Source organism: Brachypodium distachyon, chromosome 2 (genome assembly GCF_000005505.3).
Source record: "Brachypodium distachyon strain Bd21 chromosome 2, Brachypodium_distachyon_v3.0, whole genome shotgun sequence".
Lineage (NCBI taxonomy): Eukaryota > Viridiplantae > Streptophyta > Magnoliopsida > Poales > Poaceae > Brachypodium > Brachypodium distachyon.
Genome location: NC_016132.3, coordinates 19,812,222 through 19,824,355, shown reverse-complemented (window position 1 = coordinate 19,824,355; position 12,134 = coordinate 19,812,222). Strand labels below are relative to the sequence as shown.

Genomic DNA, 12,134 nt, shown 5'->3' with positions numbered 1-12,134 from the left:
ATTGGCCGACGTGTACTCGACGGCTCGCGCGCGGCGTCCTCGATCGCCAGCTTTCATGGAGATCAGAGAAACAAATGCTCCCTTGCGACTCCACTGTCAGTACCGCATATATAGTAGTTCTACCAAATGAATGATGACGAGTAATAGCCCAAAACGGTGGAAGCATCAATAACACACATGGAAGGTTAGAAATTTGCTGTTGTGCGTACGGGAGCGTTCTTGTCCTTGCATGGTCGCCATCACGCCAGCTCTAGAGCCTACGCAACCATGCGTCGATCTTCAGACGATCGGATGCGATTCGGTCGCCCAAATGTGGGTTGCCAAAAGCACCTCCTACACGACACTGCGGATACATTTCGTAAGTTTGCCATGGCCATGGGACCATTTCGAGAAGATCAGATCTAGCTCGATCCTACGTATACCGCAAGCGTGAACCATCGACCCAACTAAATCAAGCATTTAAGCGTGTGGAAGCAAGCAAAGCAAGCGGGCATGCATGCATTCACGCAACGAACGTGCAGGCAGATGAGGACAAAGTCACAAAGGATGATGAAATAAGACCTCATCACTAGCTTATCATGCATACACACGCGAAACGGGACACGGCAACCGACGCTGGCCGTGGCTCCAGAAAAGGCACGACATTGATGCCCCACAAACATCTTCCACCCATGTGACTTGAAGACAGCAAACAGCGAAGGTCACAACTCTACTTCAGTGCAGCTAGATAGAGCATTGGTCCATAAATTTGGCCTTGCGAATTTTAATTTCATCACAAAGGCCACCGCCCAGTACAAAGTAGTACTCCACTCCAGTTCGAGTACAAACCACTCCCTTAAAGCTGCTAGCAATAACTAACACAATTTTTCTTCTTCGAATTGTTCAAGCCTTTCATAAACTGGAGAGAAAGAAAACGTCTAAGCGGGGTGCTAATTAGCAGCCCTCAGCATAGCCCGGGACCGGAACCTCTTTCTTCACTGTAACGAAGGAGAGGCCTAATTTTCGCTTCTGCCTGCCTCTCTTGCATGATCATCAGCATGCAAAATAAATTCTTCTCTCCAATGCATGCTTAATCTCGGAGAAGAAGATCGATATGTATATATCCTGCTGCGGCGACCGGCACGAGGGAGGCCAGGCTAGAACTGGGCGCCCTCGAAGGTCTGTCCGAACTGCCAGCCGGCGGGCACGGCGGCGTTGCTGGTGACGGTGCGACCGTCGCTGGAGGTGACCCTGAAGGAGAGGCACTGGCCGTCCAGGTAGGTGTTGCTCTGCCAGTTCTGGCCCCAGTTCCTCGACATGGTCTGCCACGCCGTGCGCGTGCCCTTGACGGACACGGAGCGCACGTCCCCGGCGCCGGCCACGTTGGTCACCAGCACCAGGTTGAAGTAGGAGTGGCCGTTGATGGTGAACCGGATGCCGCCCTTCTTCACGCACGGGACCCTGCAGATTCATTAACACACAACGCCTTGATCAGTATTCAGTACGTGCGCCCGAGATTTTGTCCGGGTCATCGATGGACCGCGTCACTACGGGAGGACTGAAGCTGTAACGTTAAATGGCACGGCACATGCGTGTACCAGCCAGCAGCCCTGCCTGCCTGTGCCTATCCGCGTGCACCGTATCGAATCCGCAGACAGGGGACCGCCTAAAACTTATGAGCCGAACCGACCGTGGCCCCCGCGTATCTTCATCAAACCGACCGACGCCTGGGTCGTCGTGGCTGGTGAATTAAAACCATGGGTTCGGTCGGTCGAGCCACAGGACACGGTACAACAGACTTAAGTCGCGAGCCCGTACATAATCAACGTGCCAAGAAGAAATTACACGTAGTTAATCAAATGACGCACCTTCTGAAGGCGACGGGGACGATGCCGGCGCGGTACTGAGCGATGTGGAGGAAGGCCGGCTCGGCCATGTCGAAGTGCGGGCGCGGCGGGTTGCACCAGCCGCCGTCGTCGCTGGGGAGGCCGTAGTTGGGCGGGCAGAAGTTGGTGGCCGTCACCATGATGGAGCCCGGCAGGCACCATTTCCCGTCGTTGTCGCACCGCAGCTCGTAGCAGGACCCGCACGCCGCGCCGTCGTTGAACAGCGCCGTGCTCAGCGCCGCCGTGTTCGTGCCGTACCCCTGGCTGTACAGGTTGCCGTACCCGCAAGCCCCGCCTGCAGAACGAACACCGTGTGTGTGAGAGACTTGATTTTGTTCACAAGGTTAGTAAGTTCATTGTAAGAAATTGAACTCACCCATTGTGCCGGAAGCATCGCCGCCGCCGTAGAACGTGGCATGAGCGCTCTGCCACCCCCCGTACCCGCCGGCAGCGGCTTGCCGGGCGAGGAAACAGGATGACGAGAGGAGGAAGATGAGAGCGCCGGCAATGCCCATGGCTAAGAGCTAGAAGCTTCCTCTAACAGCCAAGCTAACCTTTGAGTGAGGCTATCTGAAAGCAGAGTGGAAAGAGAGCTAGCACGGGTTGCGGTTGGCAGTGAGGAGCATTGGTTCCTCCAAGCCAACGTATTTATAGCCAGTCTAAAAGCTTTTTAGTGCCGGTGGGCGGTTGGAAAACTCGGGGCCGTGCGCATGCAGCGCAGGTGCAGTAACATTTCTTTCTTCCTCCCCCAAATTCGGTGATCAACGTGACAGACCAAAAAAAGGAAGACAAGAAAATTGAAGGCCGGGCGTGAGTGAGGGCTGTGACGTGCCACGGAGGCCAGCGGCAGTTAATACGTACAAATCAGGCGCACATGCGAGTGTTCTAGGCCGCAGCGGGGCGCCGAGGCGGAGTAGTACGTAACAGGCACCAACTGCTTGCTGAGCGTCCGCGTGGGGTCCGGACGCGCCCAACTCCCCACATGGCTCTCGCTAGGACTCGGCCGGAAAAACAGACCCAGGATGCCTTAATTAACTCCGTGGACCTGATCGATGGCCTCCGGCTCGGCTTGGCGACGAGGAGAAGTGTCCATCCAAGACGCCGTGTTTGTGTTTGTGTATCAGGGCCGGAGGGATCCGCTCATGTTCGGTGTCCCGGCGCGGCATGGGATGTCTTGTGGATACAGACGATAACAATCTAAGCGGTGATCGAGCGGCGTGCCACGGTGCCGATTTTGCCCCGGCCGGGCTCCATTCCGGGGATAAACTTAACTACACCATCCAAGAGCTCTTGGCGTGTCTCGACGAATGGATGTTTGCAGTGACCACATGCGGGCGATTGGCCACCGACTCGCCGTATCATGGATTTACATATATCTGTTTGCCCGGTAGAGTGAAGCCCGGAGGTTTAGTGACAGCTGAAGCTCCTGAGACAGTCCTAATTTATTTATTTCCTAGTGTTAATTAAGCTCACCTTGCTTATTTAGACCTGCTGAAGAGTAGTACATGGTACCACCGTCAGATACAAAAAGGAAAGCGTGGCTTTGTCGGGGGCACAAACACACATCAGCACATGAAGATGCCCCCTGCCATGACGCCAGACACACCACCCACACGGAGGGGGGGTCATCAAACGGGCATGCATGAACAAGTAATTAGCCCGTTGCCGGCTTCAATGATTAGCGCATGTTTTAAGGTTGATACATGTTTTAAGATAATCCAGGGAGTGCGAATAGGCATTCCTGCCTGGTGGGGCTTGTTCTCCTGCAGCGGCCGGGCTCACACGGGCACATGCTCAGTTCCTCACGTGAAAGGAACATGGAACATGGCACGACTGATCTGTGTAGGTGATCAGAGTGAGGCTGGAGCAGTGTATACATCCAACAGCTTTGAACCAAAGCTCATTCCTACCATATGCATGCATGGCAAAGTAATTCAGGTCTTGCTTATCCCAAGCCAGAACCTATCATGTTTTAAGTTTTAACATCGATCGATCTGCGGTGCAAAGGCGCCCATGCTTTCCAAGGATAGAATGCATGGTACTACCGCCGCACCGGTGTGGTGTGGCGGACTGGCGGTGTCAGTTTAATGGAAAATCAGCAGTTCCCCACGCTAACGCTTGCCGCCGGCCCCATGCGGCCATGCCATGTTAGTTTCACATGGTTGCGCTCGCTCCCGGCCGGGCGTTACGGCTAACTCTGCTGTCACTCACTAGAGAGCCGGCCCGTTCCCCACTTGTCTCCCCCGTCTTGGATTGGGCCCGTCACGCTCCGACCAGGCGGCTCCATGCTGAATCGCAGGCCCACGAGACCACGAGATGCTATCACATCGTCTTATCCTGAATTCTCAAATTTTGACGCAAATGTTCAGACGAAGAAAAATGCAGTTCACAGGCCATGTGTAGGAGCAGAACAGTATGTGTAGCGCAGCGCGGCAGCGGCGCTGTTGTACGTGAAGATTACGACAAGGACATTCCTGTGGGAGGAGGGCGGCAGGGGAGCCATGTGGGCTGACACAACGAAATACGGAGTAGATTGCAGGATCTTGCACTGATGGGACTCTCGTAAACCTGGGGCGCTCATGCAGTGCGCGCAGATCCCTCCAAAACGGATTGGGATCGCTATAAAATTGATCCAGCCATCCAGGGGTCACAGTGAAACGCCGGCCCTGCCGACTGCCGCGGGGCCGCCGGCCGTGACTGTTCCGAGAGCGAATCCGAGATCCTGCGCGAGCTCATCATCGTCGTCCGAATATATCATCAGACAAAACATCCCATTGATTCGTTACACCGGTGTATATAGTAGTACTGCTGGTTACAGTAGTTATTAGCTAGCTAAGCTTTCCAGAGTTGCACTTGCACCTGCTGTCTTCATGATTGCCAAGAATATTCTTTGCTTGGAAAAAATGGGTGAAAACAGCGGCATATATTCCGATCCAGTGCATTATGCATAAAAAAAATCATTACACATGCTTCTGCCTGTGGATCGACAACATACCCGAGATTGGAAGAGCATTGTTGTCCCAAATTTTCGGTGAATCGATGCGGCCAATTCGCAATGCTGCATTTCAGGAATTTATGTAACTCTTCAAAATTGTGCGCCTCTGTAAATCTGCTTGGCCGACCGGATCAATCGCTCACCTCACCGTTTCCATATCTTTATGAGTTATGACAAGCTGGATGGCACAGCATAATGTGTACAGGAATGTAATACTACTGATACCATGTATGTCTCCATGCATGTGCATGGTCCTGGTCGAGCAACCGTACGTTGGTTCGCCGGGTGGCGTGTCGCTGGTCTGCAAGAACGGCTGATCTGTGGGCTGTGGCTGATGTGGATAGTGCACTGGAACGAAGCAATTGCCCCAACGATCACCCAAAAAGACGTGGAATAATGCCAAGCTTTTCTGCGTTATCCAGCCCAGATCCCTTTCCTCATCATGATGAAAGGCACGTTCATGTGAGGCCTTCAATTCCGGGATGTCTTCTGGTATTGTTTTCTACTAGCATTTGCTGTCAGCATCGCTGGGTTGTTATTTGTTAAGATGTCCAACTAACTGAAGTATGTCCCTAAAAAAAAAAACTACTGAAGTCTGAAGCTGGGGGGGAGCAGGAAAAAACCAATTAACCGGAACTGGAACTGGGTTAACCGATACCGTTTTCATTAGCTAAGTGTGATTAACCAGATCTGGTTTTAATTCTCATGCAGAGAGAAACCTGTGAAAGAAGGAAAGGTGCCTCCGAAGAGGAGCTCTTCTCTGGTATCCCTAGATTAATGTGAACCGTCCATTTTTTTCAATCTAAAGGCCCAGAATTGTTGTTACTTCCTGATACTCCAACTTAGATATATGGAGTATTTGGATGGAGTATTAATGGACGGTTTACATTAATCTCGGTGGACCAGAGAAGAGCTCAACCGCTGAAAATCTACTCTCAAAAGGTAAAAAAAAGAAGAAAAGAAATGCACGGACAGAGCTCTCAACGGCGGCCGCTGCGATGACGGCTCCGCGAGTCACGCAGAAAGCAGCAGCGGCCGCGGCTAGGACGGCGCTGGCCGGCGTGGAGGAGGGTGGTGGCGGGGTTGGCAGAGGGCTGCGGTGGCCAATGCGAGATGGGCGGCGGCGCGCTGCGAGGCGGCGGCGGACTCCGGCGGAGGCGTGCGAGGACGGCGGAGTCGCCGGAGCAGGGCGGCAGACGCCGGCGATGCTGGAGGACGGCGGACGCGCAGGAGGAGGACGCCGACGGCCGCTGCGATGAGGACTTCGACGGCGTTGGAGCACGGCGGAGGCGCCAGAGGAGGGGTGCGCCGGATGCTGCGATTAGGAGGTAGGCGGCGTGCTGGAGCAGACGTGTGCCCCGTGCGGCAGGATGGAAAAAAGTAGAATTTTGCTATTTTGTTTTTCAATTGAAATGTGAAAAATCGATTATACCCTTTCCTAATACTCCATTTAGTCTGCGGGAGTATTAGTATTAGGCACCGTAGAAACCAGCCCGAAAAGGCCTCATGCAGAGAGAAACCCTTTTTTGGGTCTTGTCACTTGTCAGCTTCCCAATTCAAGCTTTTTGTTTTGAGCGGATCCCAATTCAAGCTTTTCGTTTGAGCGGATCCCAATTCAAGCTGGACGGGGACCAGCAAATACAGAACGGCCTCTGGACTCGTTAGTGTCCAGCCCAACTACAAGGCCGAAGATTTAAAAAACATGACATATCGGCGAACGTAGGAGTATTTGGCCCATTAGTGGCCAGCGACAGCCCATTTAAGCTTCTTTCGCTGTAGGTCTTTCGCTTAGCAGTTAGCACACACGCAGGCATATGCAAATTTGTTGGTACTTGGTTGTTTCAACTGAAGCACGGGTCTTCGGTGCGCGAGTGCTGAATAGACTCCGTCACCCCAGACCAGTGCTCGACTGTGAACTCTTCCGAAAAATATTTGACTAAGAATAGACCGCCTCCGCACAAGTGTCTGATTGTCCAGATAAAAGAATATTTAGCAAATTGGCAGCAGCGACCACCCAATCATTCAGGTCACTAGAGCTAAGATCATGCACCCAAGCCGCCCCTAGTGCACACAATTAACGCACATGAGCCGTCGATCGCTTCCCCGTCTCGTCGTCGGTCGTCGGTCGTACGTCGTTTCTCGATGGTTTGCTTAATTAGTTAATTTCAGGATAGAGCTAGCTAGCGTTGATGGTCATGCCCTCCTTGCACGGCAGAATCAAGGAAAATGCAAGCACCTGTGTCCACACTTGACTCATGACAAATGCGTGCGTGTCCAAAACCTCCCTACTGCACATGTGGCAAGACCACTGGGACACTATTCTCACACATACCTGGCCGGCCACCTCTCTACATATATATGTGCTCTCTACCTGTCTCAGACCACAATACGCTTCACCTAGATCACGCAGTACCAATCCAGCTTTGCTCGGGATCGATCGAGTTGGCCGGGCTCCATCGATCGATGGCTCGTTCCGGGACGACACGCCGGGGTTCGCCGGCAGTGGCGGCGCTGCAGGTAGTACTCGTGGTGGTGATGCTGGCGGTGGCGATGGCGCCGGGCGGGGCGCGCGCGGCGCTGTCGTGCTCGACGGTGTACAACACGCTGATGCCGTGCCTCGGGTACGTGCAGTCGGGCGGGACGGTGCCGCGGGCGTGCTGCACGGGGATCAAGCGGCTCGTGTCCGGCGCGCGCTCCACGCAGGACAGGCGCACCGTCTGCGTCTGCCTCAAGAACGTCTCCTCCGGCGCCAAGGGCGGGCCGTACCTCACCCGGGCCGCCGGGCTGCCCGCCAGGTGCGGCGTCCCGCTGCCCTACAAGACCGGCCCCAACGACAGCTGCAGCTCAATTCGTACGTGGAATTTATATTCGCGTTATGATGAGTAGTTTATATCCTTTCTTTTTGATGGTTTTGGAGATCTTTTAACGTGACAGTTTTTGTGCAGATTAAATCCAGGAGTACGTTACTCTCCGGCGTATGAACTCTCGTACTATACGCTGCGATAGATGGGAACATGGCGAGTGTTATCATCAACTTATGTTTTCGTTGTAGCTATATATTGGTAATTTATGCCGGAGATACTAATAGTAGTTCCATGTACTATGAAGTAAAGTGAGGCCGGGACATTCTCCCTTCCTCCTAATAAAAATCAAGTAAAGTGATGTGCAGCTTTTTATTTCCCTGTGATGTTCATATGAAAATGAAAATGGAGGTTTTGAACAGAACATCCACATCATAGCTAGGCATGCCTGGGGAGTGCCCAGTCAAGAGAAAAACTCCGGTACACGACTTTTATAAAATGACTAGTTTTTGTGAATGGATTATTTATACCACCATCTTCGTCCACAACTATTTGTTTGCCAAATAAAAATGGTTGACACCATAGACTATGTCCATCTTCCTCTAGCCCCAAACATTAGATCCAGGTGAGGAAAATATAGAGATCGAACGTCTAGAGTTCTTGAGCAAGAAAGCTTTGACTTCATCTCCAAGCATTCGCCAAATCCTGTTTCTCTTTGATAGGGTTTTGGTTTGGGGAAGGGGGTGGAGTTTGGCGGGAGAAGTAGAATAAGCCAAAGTGGGAGTGGCGGGAGCTAGCTGAAGATCACGAAGACAATGAACTTGATGAGACTTGAGAGTGAGGGGGGAGATTGAGATGGCAAGTGCCAACTAATCACAACAAGATAGCATCAGACTTAACTGTATCTCAACCGATAGCAAGGGCCGACTAGACAGATGTATGGGATATTTGAATTGCACTGTTTGTTGTTTCAAGGAGAGAATTCCATATTTGCCATCCAAATTTTGGCTAGATGCTCAAATGTCGATGAGAATTTTCTAGTTCCAAATCTGTCACTCAAAATTTGCATGGGGTTCAAACATACCATTACCGTGAGTTCACCGTTAAGTAAGAGATGAAAAGACAATTTTGGTTGAATTTAAACTTGTAGTATGCCATGTATGCAAAGACATAAGGACATCTTATACTGATCAAGTTAACTTGATCAAACTTGATTTTTTTTACTTAAAACAAATTTAAGAATTCTTATAGTATTTTGGAACGGAGATAGTAGTTCATAAGAAAATGATTTACGACCTTGCACAAAGGTTGATTTATTAGCTTCAGCTTCATTCGAGGTAAGGAAAAGCACATGATTTATCTTTTGGGTGGCCTTGTCAACTTCGTAATTCAAGCTGGACGGGAGACCAACAAATACAGAACGGCCTCTGGCCTGGTTAGCATCCAGCCCAAAGGACCAAGATAAAATAAATAAATAGATAACCCGCTCTGCCACTGCAAATCCAAAATAAAATTCAGCCGATGAACGAACTTAGGAGTATTCGGCCCATTAGTACCCAACGACAGCCCATTTCAGCTTCTTTCGCTGTAGCACAACCAGGCTCCAGACTACACGCATGCATATGCAAATTTGTTGGTTGTTTGTCAGTCTTTCATCGGTCAACCGAAGCATGGGTCTTCGATGCGACAGTGATGAATAGACTTGTTGCCGCAATCCAGTGCTCGACCAGGCTAAAACCTTTTTTCCAAAAAAATATTTGACTAAGAATAGAGACCGCCTACATCTACATGTGCATGTCTGTCCAGGAGAAAAAATGTTCGGCAAATTGGCAGCGACCACCGCATCATTCAGGTCTCTAGAGCTAAAGACGGTGCACCCAAGCGACACAGACTCCATCCATGACAAGTCTCCTAACCGTCTCGATCGTCGGTCGTCGCTTGCTTTCACGATCGATCCTTGATGGGCACGGTCTACGTACGTACCCTCGCCGGCCCGCCCCTCCTCGCACGGCAGAAAGCAAAGACAACAAGACATGCATGCAACCACTTTCCCACACTTGACACATGACAACGACTGCGTGTCCAAACCTCCGTAATGCACATTACATACAGGACACTATTTTCACCTGAACTACGTACCTGGTCCCCCAGCTCCTCCCTGCATATACGTGCTAGCTCCGCCTGCTCGCGCGCCACTCACCAGTCTAACTGAGACCACGTACATACGCGCGCGCGCAGCTTAATTTGCTCGGGAATTGACGGTCGATGGCTCGTGCCGGGACACGCGCGGTTTGCTGGTACTACTCGTGGTGGTGATGCTGGCGGTGGCGGTGGCGGTGGCGCCGGGCGGGGCGCGCGCGGCGCTGTCGTGCTCGACGGTGTACAACACGCTGATGCCGTGCCTCGGGTACGTGCAGTCGGGCGGGGCGGTGCCGCGGGGCTGCTGCACGGGGATCAAGCGGCTCGTGTCCGCCGCGCGCACCACGCCGGACAGGCGCGCCGCCCGCGTCTGCCTCAAGAACGTGGCCGCCGGCGCCGCGGGCGGTCCGTGCCTCACCCGCGCCGCGGGGCTGCCCGCTGCCCTACAAGATCAGCCCCAGCGTCAACTGCAACTCGATCGATTCGTACGTGCGTGGGATTTGCCTGCACGGAGGATTTTTCTTTCTTTCTCTTTGACGGGTTTGGAGACCTTTTAACGTGTCAGTTTCGCGCAGGATAAATTGAGGCCGGACCGGAGGAGTGCTCTCCAGCGTACGTGTGATCTGTCACTCGTGACGCTAGAAGGCCTCAAGGATGTTGTTTCGACTGAAACTTCTGGGATATCGTTCTACTATGCGTACATAGTAATCCAATTCTGCAGATGTATTATCGATGAGAAACACGGCGAATTATCATGGATGTGTGTTTTATGTAACTATATGTACTATAATCGTCACCATTGTTGAATCCATACAAATCCAAATCATTTATTTTGGAATGGAGGGAATACTACTTTCACTATGAAATAAAGTTTTATGCAGCCTTTTTTTCAAGTGATGTACATGCGACAGTAGTGCAACAGAATGTCGTGGAAATTTATAGAGGTCGTGAATTAGGGTTTTGAAGCCAAGTTCCGAGGACGGAGGTTGCGTCACCAGGTGGGCCCCTATGCGCCCCACTGGCGCGACCCAGGCCGAGGCCACGTGAGGGGCCGCGTGGTGCCCTCCTCAGCGTACTCACCTGTGTTGTCTTCAAGTTTCTTTCAAAACGACGCTCCTAATTTTTTTAATGCTTTTTATCAAGTGTTGATTAAAAAATGGTATTTTTGCGGACAGCAATAAAAAGCATCTTATTTTTAAAACTTAATAAAAATTAGTAAAAACCAAACCAATGAAAAGCAAATTGATAAAATAAATAAATGAAATGGATACGTTTGAGACCAAGGACGGAGGGGGGGGGGGGCACTCTCCTCTCCTCACCGATTTCATGTCCCTTATAAAATTACACCGATTTCATGTCCCATATAAAATTAGCTAAATTCACCTATACATAATTTATGAAATTTATTTATTTCTAAGAGATTTGCTCCCTCCATGCATGATCAAATTTGTTCCTCTTATAGTTGAATCCTGTCTCCGTAAGCTTCAAGTTTGCAAAAGGTGGTCAATATTCACGTCCAAAGAGAAAAAAAACGTAAAAGCGGAATGAAGAGATGAAACTGTTAGTCACAGGATTATACTCCGACATGCGTTACATCCGTGGTAGTAGGTCGTTCATCCTAAAAGATGCGCCAGTTGCCTTTTATCCGAGACATTTGATTGATCGATGTTGCTTACAATGCTTTTGAAGAAACGTCGATGAAGATTAACAAAAACACATGTTAATTTTCTGTACCCGAGGATCACCATGTTACAGTCGACCGATGCACAACCTGCCACACCATGCTGGCAAAATCATATCCTTGCCAAAATTGCATTGGTTATAAAACAGAGGGGAGCGAGGATGTTAGGAGAGAGCGATGTTAGGGGCGACGGGCCACGGCGGTGCTGACGTTCCCACGGCCAGTGCCGTTCGGCGTAAGAGTTACGAAGGCTTGGCGAGCTCGGGGGGGGGGGGGGGCTCCCCCTCGATGGTTCGGAGGCGGAGGAGGACCTGTGCCAGGGTTACCGGATTCGGGCGGGAGGCTTGGATCTGGCACCGAGATCTGACCGTGATGAGCGGGGTGGTCGGGCGGAGGCTCGAGGCCAAGTCAGTGGCGGGGGATCTAGATCTGACCCAGATCTGGCCGGTGCTGACGCCCTGGATCGGGCGTGGTTTCGGAGGAAGGTGAAGGACCTAATTGAGCTCAGCGTGAAGAAGGGCGTGCCGGCGGACCTGTCGGGGAGGTAGCTACCAGGCGAGGCACCGGAAGAGGCGCTCTGGAGGGCGAAACTGGGAGCGCTAATCCAGAAAGGGGTGGAAGCTCGGAGGCACGCGTCAAAGGTAATCCCCGAT

The 12,134-nt window shown here is 51.7% G+C and overlaps 3 protein-coding genes across 3 annotated transcripts; 2 read left to right on the top strand and 1 right to left on the bottom strand.

Moving 5' to 3' along the window:
• Window positions 1-724: 724 nt before the first annotated feature.
• Window positions 725-2,508, bottom strand: LOC100823156 (expansin-A4). The gene is made up of 3 exons (XM_003568197.4): window positions 2,242-2,508; window positions 1,848-2,160; window positions 725-1,440 (listed from the first exon to the last, which is right to left on the bottom strand). The coding sequence occupies exons 1-3, from the start codon at window positions 2,378-2,380 to the stop codon at window positions 1,137-1,139; spliced, it is 756 nt and encodes a 251-aa protein (XP_003568245.1). The 5' UTR covers window positions 2,381-2,508; the 3' UTR covers window positions 725-1,136.
• A 4,695-nt stretch (window positions 2,509-7,203) lies between these two features.
• On the top strand, window positions 7,204-8,040 carry LOC100843341 (non-specific lipid-transfer protein P5). Its single transcript, XM_003566090.4, has 2 exons — window positions 7,204-7,711; window positions 7,806-8,040. Exons 1-2 carry the CDS (start codon window positions 7,219-7,221, stop codon window positions 7,808-7,810), a joined length of 498 nt encoding a protein of 165 aa, XP_003566138.2. The 5' UTR covers window positions 7,204-7,218; the 3' UTR covers window positions 7,811-8,040.
• Window positions 8,041-9,814: 1,774 nt separating this feature from the next.
• On the top strand, window positions 9,815-10,633 carry LOC100843040 (non-specific lipid-transfer protein 1). The gene is given in 3 exon segments (XM_024459895.1): window positions 9,815-10,236; window positions 10,238-10,289; window positions 10,376-10,633. Coding segments are annotated over 3 exon segments (543 nt in total). The 5' UTR covers window positions 9,815-9,976; the 3' UTR covers window positions 10,607-10,633.
• Window positions 10,634-12,134: the final 1,501 nt, after the last annotated feature.